This window comes from Nymphalis io, chromosome 20 (assembly GCF_905147045.1).
Source record: "Nymphalis io chromosome 20, ilAglIoxx1.1, whole genome shotgun sequence".
Taxonomy (NCBI): Eukaryota; Metazoa; Arthropoda; class Insecta; order Lepidoptera; family Nymphalidae; genus Nymphalis; species Nymphalis io.
The window spans coordinates 4127531-4151111 of NC_065907.1; the positions used below are offsets into that span (position 1 = coordinate 4127531).

Sequence of the window (23581 nt, forward strand, 5' to 3'; positions counted from 1 at the left end):
TCCCTTCTCCTAAGCTCCTCAAGCCGTACGTTCGTTAACACATGCACATTTCTTGACAATTATATCTGTACAAATACAAGACGTATATACGAGCCGTTCGCAGTATCGAAGTAGCCAGTAGTGTTACCTGGGGCGTGCATGAAGGTGGCGTCCGTGTCGGGCGGCGGCCCGTCGTACATCTGGCGCAGCACGTGCAGATCGTAGCCCGCGTCTCCTTCGCCGCCGCCCTCGTCCTCATACGCGATGATGTTCTCTCTAATGTCGTCTAGTTCTTTCTCTGCCCACGCGTCAGCTCGCTTGCGATGGACGACTACAGCTAAGAGGAGAACTGAAACAAGAATTCAATTTTAGGTTGCTTTCTTTAATTTATGTCTACAAAAACCGTTTCAAAAGAGTAATTAGTTAAATCAGTTGTAATTTACATATGGGTTATTTAAACATTTAACACATCAAATACCTTAATTATAAGTCCAACAGTCACTTATCTCTTTCTGTCAAAAATTATTTGACATTGTCAAGAAGAAGTCACAAAATAGTTTTACTAATTACCCCCCTAAAGAACATATTTAGGTAGAGTTGCAAAAATTAACTCAAGTAAGTACCCAACGACTATATTGCAGATAAATAAGAACAAAATGTTGAATTACTTTTTTTTTTTGATTGTATATGTAGGTGGACGAACAAATGGGCCACCTGATGGTAAGTGGTCAGCAACGCCCATAGACATTAGCATTATTAGAAATATTAATCATCGCTTATATCCCTTATGCCTGTAATTACACTGGCTCACACACCCTTCTAACCGGAACACACCAATAACAAGTACTGCTGTTTTGCGGTAGAATACCTGATGAGTGGGTGATACCTACCCAGACGAGCTTGCACAAAGCCCTACTACCAGTTAAATTATGAAAACAATCTAAAAATCAACTAAATACTTACTAATCAAGATGGCGATGCACACTAAAATGGCAACGAGGAAGTTAGTGTCGATGCCAAAAGTAACGGCTGTAAATACGCTCTTCTGACAGCCGGGATCGGCATTACGTTCTACGGACGGCCTGCCCAAATTGTACATCTAGAGATAAAAAAAAAAATTTATTTAAATTATCTTTATAATAAAATTGTCAACACGATTTGGCACTTCGAAACACTTCGAAGTGGAAAGTAATAAGTGCTTTAAGACAAAAATGATAAAAATTATATATAAATAATGTACAAAATTTCATTAACAGCTAATAGCTTACGGCCTTTCTCATAAACGTTGCTAAAGTTAAACAAGGATTTCGCTCTTTCTGTCATTATTGATTTGACGTTCGAAAGAAGAAGACGCAGCATTGTTTCCCTCACGCTAAACAACGTTTGTAAGTAAAGTACATTAATATTTATCATATTTTAAGTATTATAAGCACTAAACTTACAAAATCGTTATATGTGAAATTGCTGATGCAACCCAAAAAGTGCTGGTTTGTAGGTACGTGCCGCCATCCGAACGCTCTTGCTAGATCTTGCAAATCCACGCTAGCACCGCCAACCTGGAGCGGGCCATTAACTGTAAACAAATTATAATATTAATTACGTATTCTTTTACATATCTTATACTCAAAACGACTTTATATAAAAGGACGTTAGCCATTTTTATTTAAATATATTATGTCAATCAACTCTTTTCTGTTACTACAGAAGTGTAATATGCGTTCGATGCGTTTTTTTTTAATGCAATTTATATCTAGTTGATTTTAGGTGATTGACGTATCTAGTTAAAACAGATTATATAAAAGATTTTAACAATTCAATTTTGTTGTCATTTGCGTCAGGAATAGAATGTAGTCAAAAATGGAATGTGAAAATTTGAGAAAATAAATTCATCATAAAAATGTCGTAAGTCAAAAGTTACCATCAGCGTTAAAACACAAATATTTTCATTCCTGAATATCGAGATCCAGATAAAATATCCGAAGTGCTTGTCACCAAACACCTCTTGATTTATGTATGGCTATTGAATGCAGCGGAACGAAAAACAAGCTAACGGTAAAAATTTGTTGACGTTGAGTGGGAATATTTCAAAGAATATAATAAAATGATAAAACGTAACTTACCGTTGAGTATTTCCCTCGGTCCCGTCGGTGCTGCAAGACTCATACATGTTGATAACTTGCATCTGTCTACAAACATTTCTATGGAACTTCTCATGAGGACGATCTCGATTAGATGGGGCTTGCCGTCAGCAACGTGCACAACGCTGTTGTTGAGACGTGTCGTTCCTGATCCATAATTTACCAGCAAAACTGGAAAACCATCTACCAACTCCAAGGACATAAAGTCTGTAACAAAATCAATTACATGAGGTATTGAAGTATTATCTAAGTTTATGTATTAAGTGTATTTTAATTCAAACATCCAAAAAAAAATAGAAAGTGTTGCCTTATACTAAACTAGCAACATTATTTCCATAGAGGACTAATGTCCGTTTTGTGAATTGACAATTTGTATTATGTTTCAGCTTTCTTCTTTAATTGTATAAAAGTTCGGTGTGAAATATCAAAACATGTTATATATAAAATAATTGCTGTTTAACATACTTAATACTCTTGAAAATTTGCCAAAGTAACTATTATTCTAATTTTATTAACACTATTATACATTTCTAAGAACCTGTAAGGCTATTATGGAACCACACTGTTAATGCGCAAATTACCTCAGCGTCAACAATATTGGCTAAAGCTCAAGGATCATAACGCGCGCTTTAGTATTTTGGCTCAAGTAAAGGAATTTTGTATAACAGCTCATTATTAGCACATAATACGCTCTATCTGATATCCATTGACTCTGGCAAAGCGGTGAAGAAACTGTCTTCAAATTCAACCTCTGTATAAAAAGCATTATTGTTACTTATGATTGATGCGATCCAATTTGTTTTATTCAGAAAAAAAATCAAGGCAGTTCTGCGTTGTAAAATTATAGTAATCTTTTACATAGCAGAATCTCCATAAAAAAAGGGATTGACAAAAATAATTTAAAATTATAAGCCCCTCGCAACATGCTATAAAATTCCTATCAAGAAGACTCTCTAGTCCTTATTACTAACATTAGATTATTCTGCAGATGACAGAGTACCTTTAAACGTTTAAGATTTTTTTCCTAATCAAAAATAACCTATGAATATAAATTATAGTTTATTTTATTTATTTCACGTAAACTATTTACACCTTCATAATATAAGGATAGGATGTGCATAATTTATAATTATTTATAATGTTTTTTTTTATAACAAATATGGAATAAAAATTAAATCTATATATATTTTGATTATAATAATTATAATTTTTGATTGAACGTGGACACTAACTGCGGGACTAGTCCACAAATTCAAAGTCGCTCAGCGTGCTATGGAGCGAGCTATGCTCGGAGTATCTTTGAAGGATAAGATCAGAATTGAGATTATCCGGAAAAGAACCGGAGTTACTGACATAGCTTGCAAAATTAGCAGGCTGAAGTGGCAGTGGGCTGGTCACGTATGTCGTAGGACCGATGGCCGTTGGAGCAGACGAGTCCTAGAGTGGAGACCGCGAATCGGCAAGCGCAGCGTAGGGCGCCCTCCAGCCAGGTGGACCGACGACCTTAAGAAGGTGGCGGGCACCAACTGGATGCGGAAGGCGGAGGACAGGGAGCTTTGGCGCACCCTGGGAGAGGCCTATGTTCAGCAGTGGACAACGATTGGCTGTTGATTGATTGATTGATATTTTGATTTATGAAATATCGTTGTTTCACCATGATTCTAGCTATTCTAATAGAAAAGACTCGAAACTAACCACGAAATACGTTCATAAAATGTCAGAAAGTGATATGCGACATTAACTATAATAATGATAACCTTTAACGAAAACACGCATCGAACTGGCGTCTCACCGTAAGTTTGTTTTTAACAATTCACGAGTGAGTTCCGAGAAAATAGGGAGTAGCAGTAGCTTATTAGCGTATTACATTTTTGCGCGATAAAATTGACGCTTTCACTGAGCCGATATTGAATACCTGACATATCACATGTCATTACTAAGAATTCACGTCTATCATCTTAACAATTCATGTCGTATCGCATCATTGTTTTAATGATGTAACACGATACTAATATAACAAGACATACTTCAAACTGTAACATCGAGCCTTAGACAGTGTTATCTTTCCGAAGGTATTAATTACGTGCAAACATTGAAAGCGGGGCCAGTAAAAACAGTAAGGAGTCTAATGTAATTGTGTTATCCTCGAAAAGTAAGCAACAGTGTGAAAAAAAGTATTTTATCACGACCATCGCGTCCATAAATCATAACTCCGTGCAGGCTGTCAGTCATTACGTGATCATTAAAAAATCATTACAGTGACTAGGGAAAGAGACGGACACGCTCTGCACGTCAATTGTACGTACTTGGACTGGCTTTTATGGTAGATTGGAAATTTCCTGATCACTTAATTTATCAAAAAAAAAACTAAGTGATATGCTTGTATATTAATCATTTTAGAGCACCTAATGCTTTTTATTTTCAAACAATAATAATGAATTCTATGAAATATTATAAAATTTAAATATGTACAACATTATAGATTTTAAATGAATATTTGAACATTTCTGTGGAATATTTCTTAAGGAATTTCGACTTTGTTAAAGTTTTCAGAAAATCTTGGTCTGTTTGAACAATGCTTAAATATTAACAATGCCTCAATTTATAAGAATAAAACTCGGGATACGTCAGGCCCCAATTGTGATTTTCGTCGGAAATCATTATTCAAGTCGTTACGCCAATCAACTCTGACATATTTATCGTTAAGTCGACAATGTCGAGCTTTCTCGAACTCAATTTTATTTAAAGACTTCCCTGGCTCACTGAAGTCGGTTGCCAATAGTTTCATTGTGCAAACGTAAGCAACTTTATCCGAAGGATTGAAAGCGACAAAGGTGAGATTACGGTAGTTTCGGTGTAACTCTTTAAACTTTTCCGCTCATGTGATACCGTAATTCTTATACTTAAAATATGCAATATTATATCATATTTCAATTTTTATACAATTATATTTTATTTTTAATCAATAACACGTGATACCCAGTAATTTGTATCGTAATACAGTAATAATATTGACGTTTGAACATTACAATTACATGGTTGAATAGCCGAAAGGTTTTATAGAAATAAAACATCAATTTGTCGGGTGGTGATTAGATCACTTACCACAACGCCGTCGTTAGATATCATTATCATTAAATACTGTTAGTATATGTACTTAAATAGAACTCGAAATAATCAGATATATCAACTCAAGCAATTTTGTAACATTTTGTCGAGAACGCCATTGTAATTACAGGCACACGGGGCGTAACATTATAGTTTGAATGGTAAGCGAATCGGCTGAGAATTTGACGCTATGTTTTCTTCTATCTTATTTCATTCTATTCAATAATTAGGCAGAGATGACCAATTACTATAAAGTATCATATATTGCTTGTGTGTCTCAATAAAACTTCTCTCTTACTATACTCTACTTGTATCTAAAAAGACTAAGAGACAAATTTCCCGGTATTTGATTTGATCAGAGATAGTGCCAATATAAAATCGCCTATTCATTACAAGCGCTGCAAACTATGCGATCAAATTTTTAAGCCATTCGTGCCATAATTGTATTCTAAGCCATTTCATTTTGATACTAAATATTGCTGAGCTACAATGAGGATATTGTTTATTATTACATCAGCCTGACTAATATTTTAGTTGAATAGTGAATATTGGTGATGAACTACGTATACGAATTGAATTACTGCAAGTTCGCTTAATCGTCGACTTTTTAATACACTAACTCTACGGGACAAGTGTAAATTTAAATCAGGATTTATCCGGTCCAATTTAGAAAACCTAAGTGTATTCGACACGAATCAACTGACGTATCTGTTGCGACAAGTGTGTGCAATCCACTTAACCGTATTGCCAATTTGGCAACGCCAGAAGAAATATTTGCTCGCTAGCGAAAGCCTTGCCAAAGTGCAAGTGTATATTACTCTTAAGATATTTATTGCTCTTTAAGTGTTATATTTGCTTGAAGATTTAAAATATTTTAAACCAGTGATTTATATTTTTATTCAATTTTCACTGCCGTTTACTTGCAAATCCAAAGGAATTCAGAGGAATTAGTTGTTCATAATGAGTATTAATTAACCGAATTAACATCAATAGCTTAGAGGTTCGACGTGAGATTCGTATTCTAGATCAACGAAGCAGTTTAATAATGCATTAAAGCGTCGTTTGAAAAGATTTCGAATTTCAATACCACAATTGTATGACGCACACGCATTGACAACCAGCTCCTTCTTAAAACATAGAATCGATTGGGTATCTTAATAATTTATTTATTTATACACCAATAACATTTTTTTAAAATATACGAGTAACATGAAAAATGGCGGTCTTTACTCTAGCCTGGCTGTGTACTTTATAATCAGCTCATAGCTATATCTTTCCAATAAAGAATTAATTTGGTTAATCGTATTAATTATTATTATTCTTGATTATAAATAAGTCCGAGTAAAATTCATTTATTAAGATCAACGTGAATTTTAACGAGATGGCCCGTGGTAAGAACGCATGAATCTTAACCGGTGATCGTGGGTTCAAATCCAGGCAAGCACCACTGAATTTGCATGTGCTAAATTTGTGATTATAATTCATCTCGTGCTTTACGGTAAAGGAAAATATCGTGAGGAAACTTGCATATGTCTAATTTCCCTGAAATTCTGTCACATGTGTATTCCACCAACCCGCATTGGAGCAGCGTGGTGAATAAGCTCCAAACCTTCTCCTCATAATGTTACGGAACAGTACGAAATTTTTACTATAATAAATATCTTTTAGATAATAAATATTTATATTTTTTATTAATAAAAAAAATAGTTACATTTTATTTGTGTTATTGATAAATGAGAATATTATTATAAGTAAATAGATTAAATGACGTATTATAACAAAATCTCGATGGACGACATATTTCTTCATTCAATCAACAGCCAATCGTTTTTTTATATTTGCCGGAAGGGCAAATGACTCTACTCCACCTGATGGTAAGTGGTAGTAGAGTCCAAACGCGACGACGGCCAGTACAGATGGGAAAAACGTTCTGCACTAGCCACCTTCGCTTTGCCGGCCCGCAAGATGCCTCTTCACGCCTCGTTTGAAGGAACCCGGGTTGTAAGAGGAGGGGAATACGTGAGCTGGTAAGGAATTCCATTTTTTGGAAGTGCGACAAAGAAAGGAGTTGCCAAATTGTCCACTGCTGGACATAGGCCTCTCCCAAGATGCGCCAAAGCTCCCTGTCCTCCGCCTTCCGCATCCAGTTGGTGCCCGCCACCTTCTTAAGGTCGTCGATTTTTTTTTTAATTATTATTATAATTTCTTCATTATCTGACCTAATTTTCTCTAAATATATCAGACAGTCATGTTATATTTCATTATATCTTAGACGTAAGTATCCTTATAATATTCATCATCTTCTAATAATCTTGTCATTAACGTCGTTCACGGTGTAATAGCAGCCTACACTATAGATTCCCTTACGAGATAGTACTATTAGATTACTTAAAGCAACCATTAATCATAAATACGAATATGAACACGAATGGTACCGCCTTCATTCTTCGCTTGCGTTAATTTTAGGGCGACATTTATTTTATGTTATTTAAGTGTATCGCCTCAATGTTGTCGTGGATCATAAATTAGTTTCAATATTGTGGAATGATATTTATTATTTTAACGCACATGGCTCGGTGGATAAAAGCGTGTGTGTTAACTAAAGTATCAAGATTACAGGGTGGGTACCACCCGTTATTTTACAGATAAACAATACTTATCAATGCTAAACAAAAAATAATTAGAGGTTGTATTTGAAGTTATAAAATGCTTTTTTTTTATATCTAACATCTACAATATTATAAAAGATAGATCAGCCATCCTTTGACAACAATTGTTCCATTATTACTTTACTGATATCAAACAAGACCTCTCGAAAAGAAACCTTAAAATGTTGACATTATTTTCTAGTACAAATCAACGTTCGAAAGTTAAAAAACATTTTATCGTTAAGTGAGTTAAAAAAAAAGAACATTTCGTTTTTAATCAAATATTCGATTCATTTAATCTTTGTGTAGTTAATAATTTGTAACATTAATATTGTATTTCTTTGAAATTACCAGAGAATATTAATAAAGCACCTTAAGGTACGAAAAACAAAAACGAGACAGTGCGTGGGTTGATTGGGGATAAAATATAATAGAATACTGTTCTCAATATTAAAACTTGACTTGAACCACGAAATTATAAAGCGGAGGCGAAAGAAGAAATATATATATTTTTAATATGAGTTGATTTCTTAGTGAAAGTATAGTACTGTACTGCAATTAATCGACAATTTAAAGTTGTGTGTTTTTTGGACACAAATACTAATAAAACTCCTTAAACTTTTGCGTAAAATGAACGTGTCGCGCCTAAATCGCTAAAAAAGTTTAAAAATTGTCCTATACGATAAAAATTTGCATATTCACAATTACTTTTACCGAAACAGAAAGCCGTAACATAATCTTAAATAATTTATTACAGGATATTTATGAAAGATGCTTTTAAGCATACTTAGACTTACAAGCGTACTTAGCATTGCGTTTTGGCGGTAGAACATTTTATAAGGTAGAGGTAAAACGCACACGGGGTTGCACAAAGCACTACCACGAACAAAATAACAAAGCTTTCATAAAAGCTTCTTGTTGGTTCAGTTCAATACTCTACATTCCGAGCGGTATCTTTACAATTAACTGAATCATATAACATAACGATTTTAAATCGTGTTAAAAAATCCTACATTAATTAAATATATTTTGAAACGAGCCGAGATGGTCCAGTGGTAAGAACGCGTGAATCTTAACCGATTATCGTGAGTTCCAACCCGGGCAAGCACCACTGAGTTTTCATGTGCTTAATTTGTGGTTATAATTCATCTCGTGCTTTACGGTGAAGGAAAACATCGTGAGGAAACCTGCATGTATCTAATTTCATTGAAATTCTGTCACATGTGTATTCCAGCAACCCGCATTGGAGCAGCGTGGTGGAATAAGCTCCAAGCCTTCTTCTCAAAAAGGCTCAGGCTGTTACGATACGATTGTGAGAAAAAGTGCCACTCCCAATTGTGAAGTATGTGGTGTATTAGATTAGGTGGCATGTGGGCCACCTGATGGTAAGTTGTCACCAACGCCCATAGACATTGGCATTGTAAGAAATGTTAACCATCGCTTATATCAACAATGCGCCACCAATCTTGGGAACTAAGATGTTATGTCCTTTGTGCCTGTAATTACACTGGCTCACTCGCCCTTCAAACCGGAACACAACAATACCAAGTACTGATGTTTTTTGGTTGAATATCTGATGAGTGTGTGGTACCTACCCAGACGAGCTTGCACAAAGCTCTACCACCAGTAATTTAACCACCACTATAGAATATGAAGGTGGACGAGTATATGGGCCACCTGATGGTAAGTGGTCACCAAACGCCCTTAGACATTGGCATTGTAAGAAATGTCAACCATCGCTTATAGCCAATGCGCCACCAACCTTGGGAACTAAGATTTTATGTCCCTTGTGCCTGTAATTACACTGGCTCACTCACCCTTCAAACCGGAACACAACAATATCAAGTATTGCTGTTTTGCAGTAGAATATCTGATGAGTGGGTGGTACCTACCCAGACGAGCTTGCACAAAGCCCTACCACCAGTAACATTATATGTATTCTTATTCTTCGAGTATTTCGGCAATTAAATATATGATTTTGTTAATGATTCTCTCAAACTGAATTAGTCTTAGTTTTTGAGCCTTTTTTATTTTAATTTAGCGTGTAACGATGGGGCCGACATAAAGGCTGCCTATAAAAGCCCCTTAAAAATACCAGATAAAAAAAGGATGCAAAAATTATGATACATACATAAAGAAATATATTTAACACGTATGTTTTATGATCAATATTTGTAAATATTATTAAAGAAATAGAGTACGAGATTTATGAAAGCACTAACCTTGAACGTCCAAAAGTGGGTTGAATTTTAACGGTCCCAAATAAAAGATGAGACTGTTACTCGTGTGCGAAGTGACGGTGAGCGTGACGTGTCCCTCGTGACAAGCTGGCGGAGCTGGGTACATCGCCCAGCCGTCGCCATGGAAAGCTATGCTAGTCTGTTCACAGTGAGGTCCATTCCATCCCTCTGGGCATTCACATTTATCAGCGAACGGGGTACCTGAGCAGACATTGCTGTGTTAGTTATTATAATTTATTTAATATCATTCGTGCAATTGCTGCGATGACCTATTGGATACATTGCGTAAACATACAAAATTAGTGTAAATAATTTCGTGCTCAATATTAATAATAGGTATCAAAACTTCCAGCTGTTCCAGTAGTCACATGGCAATGACAATAAGATGTATTATACTAATACAAATCACTCTTATAAAGTATGAAATTGCATTACAACCCTATATTATGTCATGATTGTGAGTGATTACCAAAGAAAATATTATAGAAAGATATCTATGAGGAAGAAGACATCGTTTAGAATGTGTCTAATTCCACTGGTTTCTGACACATGTGTATCCACCAACCCGCTTTAGCTTACAGCGTAGTGAAATAAGCTTCAAACCTTATCCTCAAAAAAGGAGAGGACGCCTTAGCCCAGCAGTACCTACACCTAGTGACCTACAGGTCTGTTACTGTACTGATAGCTATAACGACAGCTAGAAGTTAATATGGACTAATTTACCTCCATTCAAGCACACGAGCGGTTCTTCAACGTCACAAGTGCACTCGGACTCCACTCTAGCGGAGACACCGACGAAACTGGTCGTGTTTGTGTACACCGAGAGCGGAACGTTGTTCTTCATCAGGATATTACGACACGAATCTTCACACTGTTCTTTTTCTATTAGACACTCGTCTATCTTCACCATGTAGATTTTCGCTTGGAGTTCCTCTTCCAGCTATAAAGTTTTTATTTTATATTATTATACCACACTTTAATAAACCGTTTATAATAAATGCGAAAGTAACTCTGGCTGCCTGTTACCCTTTCTCGGCTAAGCCACTGAACCGAATTTGATGAAATTCGATACGAAGCAAGCTTGACCCTCAAGGAAGGACATCGGCTACTTTGTAAAAATAATACCTCCCGTTTTTTGAGAATTCATTAGGCAAGCGTGCTATATCCTAGACCGTGTCAATGCTTAAGATCAGGCAAATCAACGGTCAAACGCTAGCCTATTAGGTGTAAAAAAAAGTCCATAACTTCTATAAACGCCGATTGCCTTAAGATGGCGGAAGAATAACTGATCAATCTGTAAATTTGGTGTGTGAACGTTTAGAAGTTTTAATCTTGTAACCATTTTAATATTGTTGCTATTTAAGCAACGAAGTATCGTCGTATAGCATAAATATATAATTTGAAATATAATTTCTTTGAAGTTTTGAAGTGTAACTTTTGTTTGTTACAATTACAATTTATTTACGTCGGTGCAACGTATACTATATTATTTTTTCCTTCCCATTTACAGTAAATGTTTAATTGTAGATAATCCGTATCTGCCAAGTGTAGTGGTCGCTTTATATATCCTCTATTGCTAACGAGGTCATTAGAACGAGCCCTAGCACCGATATAACGGTACGATTTAAAAACTCCGAACCAATTGCACAATAAATACTTTTTCGAATACGCTCGAACAATTCGTAAAGATTAAATCGGCGGATTATGTTACATACAAGACGCATATTACATTTTTATAAAATAAATCTCTGAGATTCATTTGTGAATTCAAAATTCATTTCATGTACGACTTAAGATATCATTTAACATTATCACAGAATAATTAATTAATATATATACACCAATATTATAAATACGAAAGACATTCTGTAACGCTTTCACGGCTAAACCATAAAACAGATTTAAAAAAATAGTATGAAGCAAGCTTGAATCACGAAAGGACAAATAATACTGTTTTATTTCTAATACATGAGACCTACACGCGGGCGAAGCCACGTACAATAACTAGTAATAATTTATACTATATAGATAGGATTCTTCTTTTGAATGTCAATTTCGATAGTACAATAGTTCAATCGCATATCATATATAATTTATTTGTTATATAGTAACTACAAAGTTACTTAAAATTTTCAATATAACAAATTTGAGAAAAAGAAGTTCCTTTAGCCGGTTTTCTATATTGAATTGAAAACATTTACTTCTTAGCATGCCAATATCAAACTAAAGAAACTTTACCATCACTCGAAGTAAGCAATGTCTTTATACAGTTGAAGTAGAGGAAAAAATATACAAGATTTGATTACATACCTTTTCTTGAATCCCGATAACCATACTATCCAGCTTCTCAGCTTCAAAGTACGGCGATCCGTGAGCTGAGAACCGGACGTCCAAGAACGCGTCTTTGACAGTCAACTTGCTGAATACTGTGAAAACATCCACATTGTCCATCGACTTGTTATATAGTTCTGAGAGACGACGATGCAGTTTGTCTTTTTTACTCGTGCCCTGTGGAAAGAAGATAGATATAATATTTTGTTTAAATACATATTATATATTGCTTAATTCGTGAATTTGATACATTATTTTTATTAGCCTTTATAATGTCATTTTATTTTCAAGCTTATGATATATTTTACAAAGGCAAATCTTATTATGATATACAAGCAAAATGAATATTTAAATCCAAAATACGAATCACTTAAAATATTTTTAATGTATTCAATACGAAACTTTAATACATTATTCTTTCTGACATTTCTCTGTACAATTTTATTAATTATTCGTATAAGAAACACAAGTTCTAGCATTTGCCGCGCTCAAAGCACTCGCATATGAAGTTGCTGGTGAGAAACTTAGATTAAATAATTTATAAATAGTTTCAAAGTCCGAGGCAATCTACATTTTGTATAAGAAAATTCATTCACTACAATATATACAATAAGTATGTCCTTGTCGCAATTAATTTCCTATGATATTAACTTATAATTATTACTAAAATAAAGTTAAGGTAATAGTTGTATTATGATTAAATTAATCATATACCAAACTGGCCAACAATAGCTTGAGAGCTTTAATTACAGGCACAAGGGACATAACATCTTAGTTTCCAAGGTTTGTGTCGCATTGGCGATGTAAGCGATGGTTAACATTTCTTACAATGCCCAATGTCTATGGGCGTTGGTGACCACTTACCATCAGGTGGCCCATATGCTCGTCTGCCTTCCTACTTTATAAAAAAAAAATCCGCAACTTCAGCTAAGTTGACCTTGGAATGTTACACCGCAACCTAATAAACTTTCTACTGAACAAGTTTCGGCTCAATATTAAAAGGAATTAGTACATTTATTCGAATCTGAACCTTATTCATATAAACATAAGATTTTATCCCATTTGAACAAGAATTTATCCTTTAGATATTTCTTCCGATCAAGAAGTTGTCGGGCTACCCAAAATGTGGAGTTCCTTAGTTGTTTGAAATTTTCCTTGTTCAAATTTATAAATCTCGTTAAAATGTCAAAACTATTATAAAGCCACTGAATTTTCACAATTATCATAATTAGGATTTGTAAGCAAGACATAATCGTTGCATTAGAATAACAAACGAATGCATTTCATCCACTTCTAAATCCATTTAATTGTGCCTTTTAAGCGTCTGATATTAACCGGGCAAAGCTGTTATCCTACTTTGTCCGCATATGTAAAACCCTATTATATTATTATCATTATTTATAGTACAACTCAGGACAGGCCCCGTATAATACCCAGTTGGGTGTTTAAGATACAAATGGATGTATACAGTCTAATCTTGTAATCTCTTAGAGCTCTGTTATAATGAGTACAAAGTTTAAATAACTTAATAGACTATGACGGTTATGCTACCCAAGCGAGGATATGTTTAACTCTTAGTGCGTTTATGAAGCTGTGTTCACTCGAAATTTACATCATTATACTGCAGTATATACATAATTTCGGCTTGGATATTATCCAAAACATTTCAAGCAAAAACCTCAAAGGAGCCTCCATCTTTGAGGATTGCGGTTACATGTGTGAATGCATTTCTAATAAAGAGCAAAGTTAAGATTTAAGATTCATTTACTTAGTTTTAAAGATTTCATGCTTAGACGTATATTTAGAACATTTTCAGTCTTCAACATAATTTTACATAACAAGTCAAACATTTAATTTAAATATATTAAACGAGGTCGGACCCTGAAAGCCGCAGTTTGTATTTAAAATATTTTCTCAAGGAAACTTTTGAGACTATACATAAAATATTCACAAATAATAAAAAGTTAAAAAGAGTTCATTCGGTACATTCTAAACAAATATTTCACTCTTTGAATACATGTACAAGAGATACTGTCAGTAAGGGGATAAGTGAACCCAGTTTACTTACATCTGCTTCAGGAATAATAAACTCTTCCGCGGTGACGTTCACGAAGCGAATCGATCCGGATTTGTCGACCGCTTCCTCGGGTATCTCCTTTATTGTCACGTTCACTGTCGCCTCCACCCAGTGGAAGGGTACAAGCGGTTCGTTTTCTTCTGTCACCTTTAAAATCGAAAGAATGTCAATAAATAAACCTTTTATCGATTTATAAATGTAGATTATTGAAAAAGTTTATAATGTGTATATACGAACTTGTTTGTTGACTTAACTGAATTGGACGTCAATTTAAGCGAGTTTATAAAATTGTTTCTCAACTCAATATAATTTTCAAATTAACTCAGACAAACAACGCATTGCGACAAACGTATAAATATAATCAAAAGCGAATCGGCTTGTTCAAACTAAATTAAATCGCCAACAATTTATACTGAGTTAGAATAGAAATAGGCACGTTCCTCCTACACCTCATAGCTCACTCGGTCAGGTCACGCGGCGAGTGCTTAACATTTAATTATTAACTACCCCACAACTTCCAACCCCAGAGAACTGCAAACATAAATAGAACGGGAGTCGCTGAACTCTTTTCAGACTTTATTAATTTTTCGACTATAAAGATAACCTTAAGATTTCAAAAATTTTTAATATTAACGATATTTTCGACGCTACGAATGAGAAATTTTGCAGCTTCTGGAGCGGAATTATGAATTCGTGAGAATTTAGCACCGAGGAAAGTATTTATGTTACCAAAGTCATTAAAAAATATTATACAAATAAAAGAAACAAATTAAAAATTGTTACTAGAAGAACTGTTTTTCCAACCCTACTCTCCATGTTGCTTAATTACTTTGAATATAACATAATTAATGTGATTATACTTACATTGAATCGTAGCAAATAAGTTCCATTGGGCGTTCCCTCTTTCATGGTTATCATGCCAGTGTTACTATGGACATCGAAGTAGGGGCTTCTCTGTTCGTAAGAAGGCAACCACATAAATCGCTTGTCTGGTAGGTCCCAATCATCAGGATCATTAACGAAGACTCGTCCTATTTCTGTATCTGGTGCTTCGCCCTGTTGGTAAACGAGGTTATTATTATTTTCGAGGAAATATGTGATTTAATAATTTAAAAAAAATCTTTCAGGGTAATTATTTAAGAAATATTTTCGAAGTATTCGATCGATTTAAAATAGAGTTCGATTTCCTCTTGGAAAAGAGCTCTTGAATTCATTTTTTTGTTTAATTAATTTCCCGAGCTCAGCTTTTCAAAGTTGTTATCGCGTTTGAAATACTATTGAAATATCATTACATTGATTTAAAAATGTTTATATAAGTTTAATAAACGATCAATTAGTTCTAGTGCTTTCGGCGCTAAATAAACATGACATGAATTCCATATTGGTTGTTAATAAACATATTAGTTCTTTTAAACTCAAACAGGTGGCGTTAAAAGAATGATATAGCGAGTGTCTGATATTTACATATATAATTATATATTTATACATATAATATTATATACAAAATAATAATAATAATATACATTTAATATTATATGTCTGTTACACCTTCACGGCTATACCACTGAACTAATTTTGATGAAATTTTCTACGTAGCAAGCCTGAACCCACAGGAACTTATTACCTAGTAGGTAGGTAGCTTATTACCTAATACCCCCTTCTCCGCGGTCGAAAACTAATATATAAATAATAGTAAAAGGTACTAAGATCATATTTTTAGACTATTAATACAGCTTTAAAACGTTTGCATTAGGATAATAATAGCATATCAAAAATTTAGTTCTGAGCACAATATATCACGAATCTCCATTAAACGCCTAGATTAACGTTTCAAGCTATTTCCTAAGTAACGAGTCGTTTGCTATAAACTTCATTAGGAGTGGAACCTCCTGTCGCATTTGCGGGCAAGTCGTCGCCTCATTAACTAAGTCGGTTCTAGCTCGAGCACTTGCTATATATTAGAAATAAGATTTATTGAATAACACAACAGAAACAAAATATATAATAATATTTTATATTCAATTTTTTTTTTCTCAAAATCTGTGGTGATGTGTGATGTGCGAAGTTAATACAGTTTTGAATAACATAAGTTTTAAGTAATCTTTTCGCGGTAGTTTTGTAATAATATGTTACCTATATTAGTATGCTATAGGAAGAAATATTCGTAATAATCATATTTGTGAATGTCCCACTGCTGGGCTAAGGCCTCCTCTCCCTTTTTGAGGAGAAGGTATGGAGCTTGTTCCACCACGCTGCTCCAATGCGGGTTGGTAGAATACACATGTGGCAGAATTTCAGTGAAATTAGACACATGCAGGTTTCCTCACGATGTTTTCCTTCACCATAAAGAACGAGATGAATTATAATCACAAATTAAGCACATGAAAACTTAGTGGTGCTTGCCCGGGTTTGAACCCACGATCATCGGTTAAGATTCACGCGTTCTTACCACTGAGCCATCTCGGCTATATGTCATATGAGTAAACAATTCCGCCTAAAAATTAAACCACATATAAAAAAAAATGACATCTCTACAGACACTAAAATACTTCAATAGACAATTTGTTCTTATTACTTAAGTCCCCAAGAATTTCATAATTTAAATCGCATTATTTCATGACTCGTTTAAATTTTGTATGTAACAAAACTTTGCGAAAATAAATCATGCCACTTCTGATAATTTATTTTCTGTGGTTTCATTTGAGCGTGACCTTTAATTTAGTATTGAAAACCCAACAGTCGAAACATAAATATGTTAACATTTTTAAAAAAAGAAATGTGTGCTTTTTTGTGTTATGATTATGCTTTTTTTATTTAAATACCTATTAAAACTGTATCAGAATAAAATGATATTAAAGGATCTCTTCGTTTCGAAATTCTGTTAAGGTTTTGCCACTTCAATAATAATATATTCATTTTCAAACTAAGAATGTACTGTATGTACAAATAATATTATAATAATACATAACACAAGCGAGAATTTTGCTGTACTGTGTTAGTTCATCTGCTGTTATATACCTTTTTGTTTGTTTATTGAAATATCTTAAAATTTCTATATTGTTTCGAAAAAAATATATAAATTTTCCTAGTACACATTGAAATGATAATGTTAAAAGAATAAGTTAATTTAGAAACTACCACCGGTTCGAAATGTCGTTTATTAATATGAGATTTAAATTAATGATTTGACAAAGCTTATTAAAATATGAGTATCTGGGCGAAAAAGCTTCGCTCTGATCTAAATTTTTTTTTGGTGATTAATTGCGTTTTTTAAGACGACAACTATATACATAAAGTCTACAAATCACAACTTTATATAAGTATTTATCTAAATCCAACATTTGAGCCAGTATTTTTATAGATACTGGTAATGTAATACGACCATGAAACTTACGATTATACCGACTTAGCTTTGAAGTGTCTTACTATTGTTGGAATAAAAATTTTAAATCTTACTTGGCGGTAGGTCTTTGTACCACCCACTGATCACATATTTTATAATCAAATAGCATGTTCAGTGTTGTTGCGTTTCGGTTTTACTCACCCTGAGTTAGTTAGTGAGTGTAATTACAGGCACAAGGGACATTACATCTTGGTTCCCAAGATTGGTGGCGCATTGACAATGTAAGAAGTGACATATTTCTTTCAGCGCCAATATCTATAGACAGTGGTGATCATTTACTATCAGGTGTTCCATCTGTTCGTTCGCCTTCCTATTTAATAAATATATAAATAGTTGTTCATTTAATATTATAAGATTTTTGTAGTTCGACCCACCAGTTGTTTTTCTGTACCGAATTTATTACTTGTTAAAAATTTGAACAAGTATACTGAAGACTACTAAAACTTATCCGGAATAAAACCACTGCCGTAGCTAAGCAGAATCAGGGCAAGGCAGTAAAAAGTGCCTCCCCCCGTAATCCCAGTTTACGTACGCACCGCACTAAACCCACTTTCATTAAGGCAAAATTAACATTTTAATAGCAATATATTATAAAACTAGTGGTTTCTCGCAGATTCGTGCGGTAATTTAATTGTTTTTTTTTTATAAATTCAATTTGATTACATGTGATATTTCATATAATTTCCAAAAAAAAGTTTAACAGTTGTTTAGTCATAGACCTTTGCCTATATTGAATAGGGCAAATAAATAAAAAAAATAATGACAAAGAGATGTTTTTACTGTCAAAATTTACATTAGAGTATTTTTATATATGCATTGACGACTGCCCTGAATGGATTTAAAGTATACAGTCATACATACATGAACTCTAAAAAAATTACATTTCTTTTTTATTTAGTCGTGTACAGTCGAGGGTTTAAAAAAAACTAAGCCTTATCGGATGTACAGCATAGAGTAAAATATTCACGTTCGGTCACCAATCAGATCGGATTCACGGTTCGTTTTGTTTGACTAAATACTTTACCGTTTCAATTTTATTTGAATATTTTTAATCTATTGACACATTTAAACATCGAACATATTACATCGAATCTTAAGTTTTAAATTTGGAAGCGTTGCGCAATGGTTTCGGGCCGTCTAGTTATTTAAAAGTTGCGGGTTCATTCTTGACCCCGCTCCCCGTTCATCTTTGACGCTTAAATGGAGGGAATAAATAGGAATATTAGTAATCCCTTAAAGGAAAACGGTAATCGTTTTAATACTTTACAAAAAATCCGTGCATTAAGGTCGCCTAAATTAAGTTTGTGTTTTTTTTCTAGTAATTGTATTTTCACAGACTTTTGTGTTCGTTTCCTTTTTTCGAGTTTTGATTGGTTAGTGGTTTTGGTTTATTCTACTTGCAAAATAATTTTTTTGTACATTATATATTTCTTCATATATACGAACGTAACTAAATCGTGTGATTTTGATGTTAGTTTTTGTAACGATTATCATATTTTACTATAGGTTTAAGATGTTACGTCTCTTTTACCCGTAATTACACTTGCTCACTCACTCTTCCCGGATCACAGCTATATTGTGCTAAGGCAACCTTACCAAGAAAAGCCTTACCATATTTAATACTACAGGTACAAGATTGTCTTCTAAAATTGCAAATTTAAGCATTGTAGTTGGAAATAAAAGCATCATTCGGTCGCAGTCACAAGGAGGAATCGTAAAATTGTTTATAGTGGCTTGTAAAGAGCAGTGGATCTTTTAACGCCATTGTTACAGATATTTCTCAGTTTATTCGATATTTTGTTGCTCTTGAATGCATATTTTATTTTAATAGTCTCAAAGATACAAATTCTGATACACTATTTATTACTATAAACATTTTTTTTATTATTTTAAGAAATATAGGTAGGAGGGGTGAATGGATCACCTGGTGGTAGTAAGTGGACACATAGACATTGACGCTGTAAGATATATTCATCATCCCTTACATCGCCAATGCGTCACCAACCTTAAGAACTTCGTACCGTAACTGTGAACTGTCTGTACTTAGCATTGCGTTTTGGCGGTAGAACATTTTATAAGGTAGAGGTAAAACGCACACGGGGTTGCACAAAGCACTACCACGAACAAAATAACAAAGCTTTCATAAAAGCTTCTTGTTGGTTCAGTTCAATACTCTACATTCCGAGCGGTATCTTTACAATTAACTGAATCATATAACATAACGATTTTAAATCGTGTTAAAAAATCCTACATTAATTAAATATATTTTGAAACGAGCCGAGATGGTCCAGTGGTAAGAACGCGTGAATCTTAACCGATTATCGTGAGTTCCAACCCGGGCAAGCACCACTGAGTTTTCATGTGCTTAATTTGTGATTATATTTCATCTCGTGCTTTACGGTGAAGGAAAACATCGTGAGGAAACCTGCAAGTGTCTAATTTCACTGAAATTCTGCCACATGTGTATCCCACAAACCCGCATTGGGGCAGCGTGGTGGAATAAGCTCCAAACCTTCTCCTCAAAAAGGGAAAGGGGCCCCCTTTCCCTTTTAATTAGAGAATTAGCCCAGCAGTGGGACATTCACAGGCTGTTACGGTACGGATTTTGAATTTGATTTACTATATAATTATATTTACGAAAATCATGTTTGCCACGTACATAATCAACTTGAAGCGGATAAAACTACGAGGTGCAATTAGTAATGTAATAATGTTATATACTAAACCATACGTTATAAGTGTTATGTATATTGGTTTACTGACTGACAACACGACATATCATTCGAGATGAATATCATTGCTTTTAATTCAATTTGATAAACGAAGATTCAAAATTGCTTGTGAATTAAGCCATTTTCAATTTGACTTTAATGATACATGATATAATTTTACAACAGAGATATTGCGACAGAAGCGAACAATATTATCGCTAATTATTAATTAAGTCATGCGAAAACGAAATAAAAAAAATTAACAACATGAAAGCATTTTAATTAACTTTATACATATTATTATTAAAAGTCATTAAGGTTTTAATAGCGAGAAATTGTAAATGGAATCACACGAAATGCGATTACAACGAAATTTTATTTCGCGTCATTTTACAGCCAATAAATACTTGGTTACGAAATGTGCGTATTTAGGGCAAACCCTTGGATTTTATTATAAATATATTCGATTTGATGGTTCATCGCACGCGCAATCGATATTATAATAAATTTAATATCAACCAATTCGGTTTAAAAAGACATATATTATAAAGTTATACATTATATAACTTATAACTGAATATACTATGTCTTATTTTTAACTGTATATTGTTATAAAGATTTTGTATAATTGTACAATATATTTTGTACAATCGTCAATTTATGACTAATTCTTATTTCTTTATTAGGTGTGCTGGAATAAATATAATCAAAAAATAAGCATACGCAGCACAAGTAAAATTCTTATTATATAATAAATGTACAGTTCATTATGTGAATTATACATTCAGCTTCAAGTTGCCTGTAATAATCTTTGTGTACATTGATTTCAAATCGATTTGGATTATTCGATATTAATTTAATGTTCTAAACATAAAATCGATTTCTAAATTAAAAACGTAATAAAAAATGCATTTGATTTTGGAACCATCAAGAGCGTACAAACAAAAAAGAACGTATGATTTCTCCTCTTCTTTTGAGATACAAATTGCCAATTTATACTCACATAATATCGCCAGCTGTATATTTCGTTGAAGTACGTTTCCGTCTGATTGCATTTTGGGAAATAATATCATATTTAATATTACATATATAATATAAATATAGATAATTAATGTAATATTTCTAAGAATCGATGATGCATTTGATATGCAATTGAGTAAGGCACAAATACACCTAATATTGAAAGACCTAGATTGAGTATTGTTTGGAAAAACATAAATACATACATACACATGCATAATATATACATTACGATACATTATTTTATTGAAACTAGTATTGTTTTTTTTTTTAATATGGCAGAGTAGTCAGTATACTTTATTGTGGTCATTTTATATTTATCATATATTAGCCATATGTTTATTTATATAACACTAATAAAACTTATATATCAACGTTTATTATAGACATAATTTCGTAGATGGTAATCCTGATATATTGAAAGGTAAAATATTTTATCGAAACCATTTTAAGCGTAGTGCTACGTCAAAAACAATAACGGAAGAGTTGTTGCAAAAAAACAATTTATTTCGACAATATTTCATCAATAAATATTTTATACAATTATCGTTTGATTCGTTTTTTAAATATCACCGTTACTAGTCCAATTAAAATAGTTCAATAAAATTCAAACAAACGTGACTGTTCGAAGTTTAAACTAAATGTGCATTCGATTCAAAACTATTTTAACATGAGACTGTATAATGGAATGCTTTTGCCTTTAAATACTCGTATTAAAAAATTAATTAGGAAATTTAAAAGGAATTACCTTATAATTGTATACAAAAATATCGCTGTGACCAGGACCCATCGGATTGTCATTCCTATCGCCGATGACGACGTGGAGAATCGAAACTCCAGTCAATCTTGGAGTACCAGAGTCGGTTATTGCGACTGGTATCTTATACTCTTTGCGTTGCTCTCGATCAAAGGAGACGATTGTTGATAGTATGTTGCCTGTGAGAAAAGAAAACACTTATATATGCACATTATAACTGTAAAATGATTGTTCAACTGACCGAGCCCCGAAATTGCCCAGGAATAATCTTAAACGAAAATCGCGGGTTCAAATCTAATCAAGCGCTACGGACTTTCCATGTGAGTAAATTGTTTAAATAATTAATATCGAGCTCAGCGGTTAAGAAAATCACGGCGAAACGTATTTTTTTTGTATAGGTAGGTGGACGAACATATGGGCCACCTGATGGTAAATGGTCACCAACGCCCATAAATTTTGGCATCGTAAGAAATGTTGTATTGTATCGTAAGTATGTGTCGTATAAGACAAAGTTTATCCACAAACCCGCCGCAAAACAGCGTCGTGGATCAATTCCGTTAGCGGTGGCTTCTGCCTAACCTGCGTGCGACCTTTACGAGCAGTTAATTTTCTATTATTTTATTTTAGAAATACTTTTCAAATTTCCAAATAAATCTAATTAATTTAGATGATAATACGAATAATAAATCAAATACATTAAAGGAGCAATTTAATCTAAAGTACACATAATTTGCAATTTATTACTCATTTGGAAAACCGAAATGAACACACACGATCGCGTTAAAAGTTTGTTAGGCTTAAAACTCAGAAGAAAGTCTGCTTAAACGAAAAAGTTCGTAGCAGTTCGGTACTAAATAATTTCCGCAGACACGAGTTACAATTATCAACACGCAAACTTGAATGAGAAAACGACTAAAATTGAATTGGCACTCCTAAAACAAAGTTACGAGTTCGGCTTGAAGCGCCATTTATTGCATTTTAACTACATTAATTGATCGAAAACTCGATTTCAGTTCCTCCTTAAAATTCCGTGTTGTTGAGATTGTGAGGGCAAATCGAGAGGCGTTCAAATAAGATTGTAATTTGGTTATTTAAATTGCATCAAGTGATCTTAGAAATGTTAACTGTGGAAATGTTTTTCTTGAAAGACGTCTAAAGTTATTGGGACT

At 33.6% G+C, this 23581-nt stretch overlaps 1 protein-coding gene across 2 annotated transcripts in view; it reads right to left on the bottom strand.

Moving 5' to 3' along the window:
• The window catches only part of LOC126776559 (DE-cadherin), a 185508-nt gene that overhangs the window by 3222 nt on the left and 158705 nt on the right, over positions 1 to 23581 (bottom strand). For both annotated transcript variants that reach the window (XM_050499174.1, XM_050499175.1), the window contains 10 exons: positions 22404 to 22591; positions 15386 to 15577; positions 14513 to 14668; positions 12424 to 12621; positions 10837 to 11053; positions 10096 to 10314; positions 2100 to 2324; positions 1422 to 1552; positions 943 to 1078; positions 128 to 328 (listed from right to left, as the gene is read on the bottom strand). In XM_050499174.1, the coding sequence (XP_050355131.1) occupies positions 128 to 328; positions 943 to 1078; positions 1422 to 1552; positions 2100 to 2324; positions 10096 to 10314; positions 10837 to 11053; positions 12424 to 12621; positions 14513 to 14668; positions 15386 to 15577; positions 22404 to 22591 (1863 nt within the window). The remainder of the gene's footprint in view (positions 1 to 127; positions 329 to 942; positions 1079 to 1421; positions 1553 to 2099; positions 2325 to 10095; positions 10315 to 10836; positions 11054 to 12423; positions 12622 to 14512; positions 14669 to 15385; positions 15578 to 22403; positions 22592 to 23581) is intronic.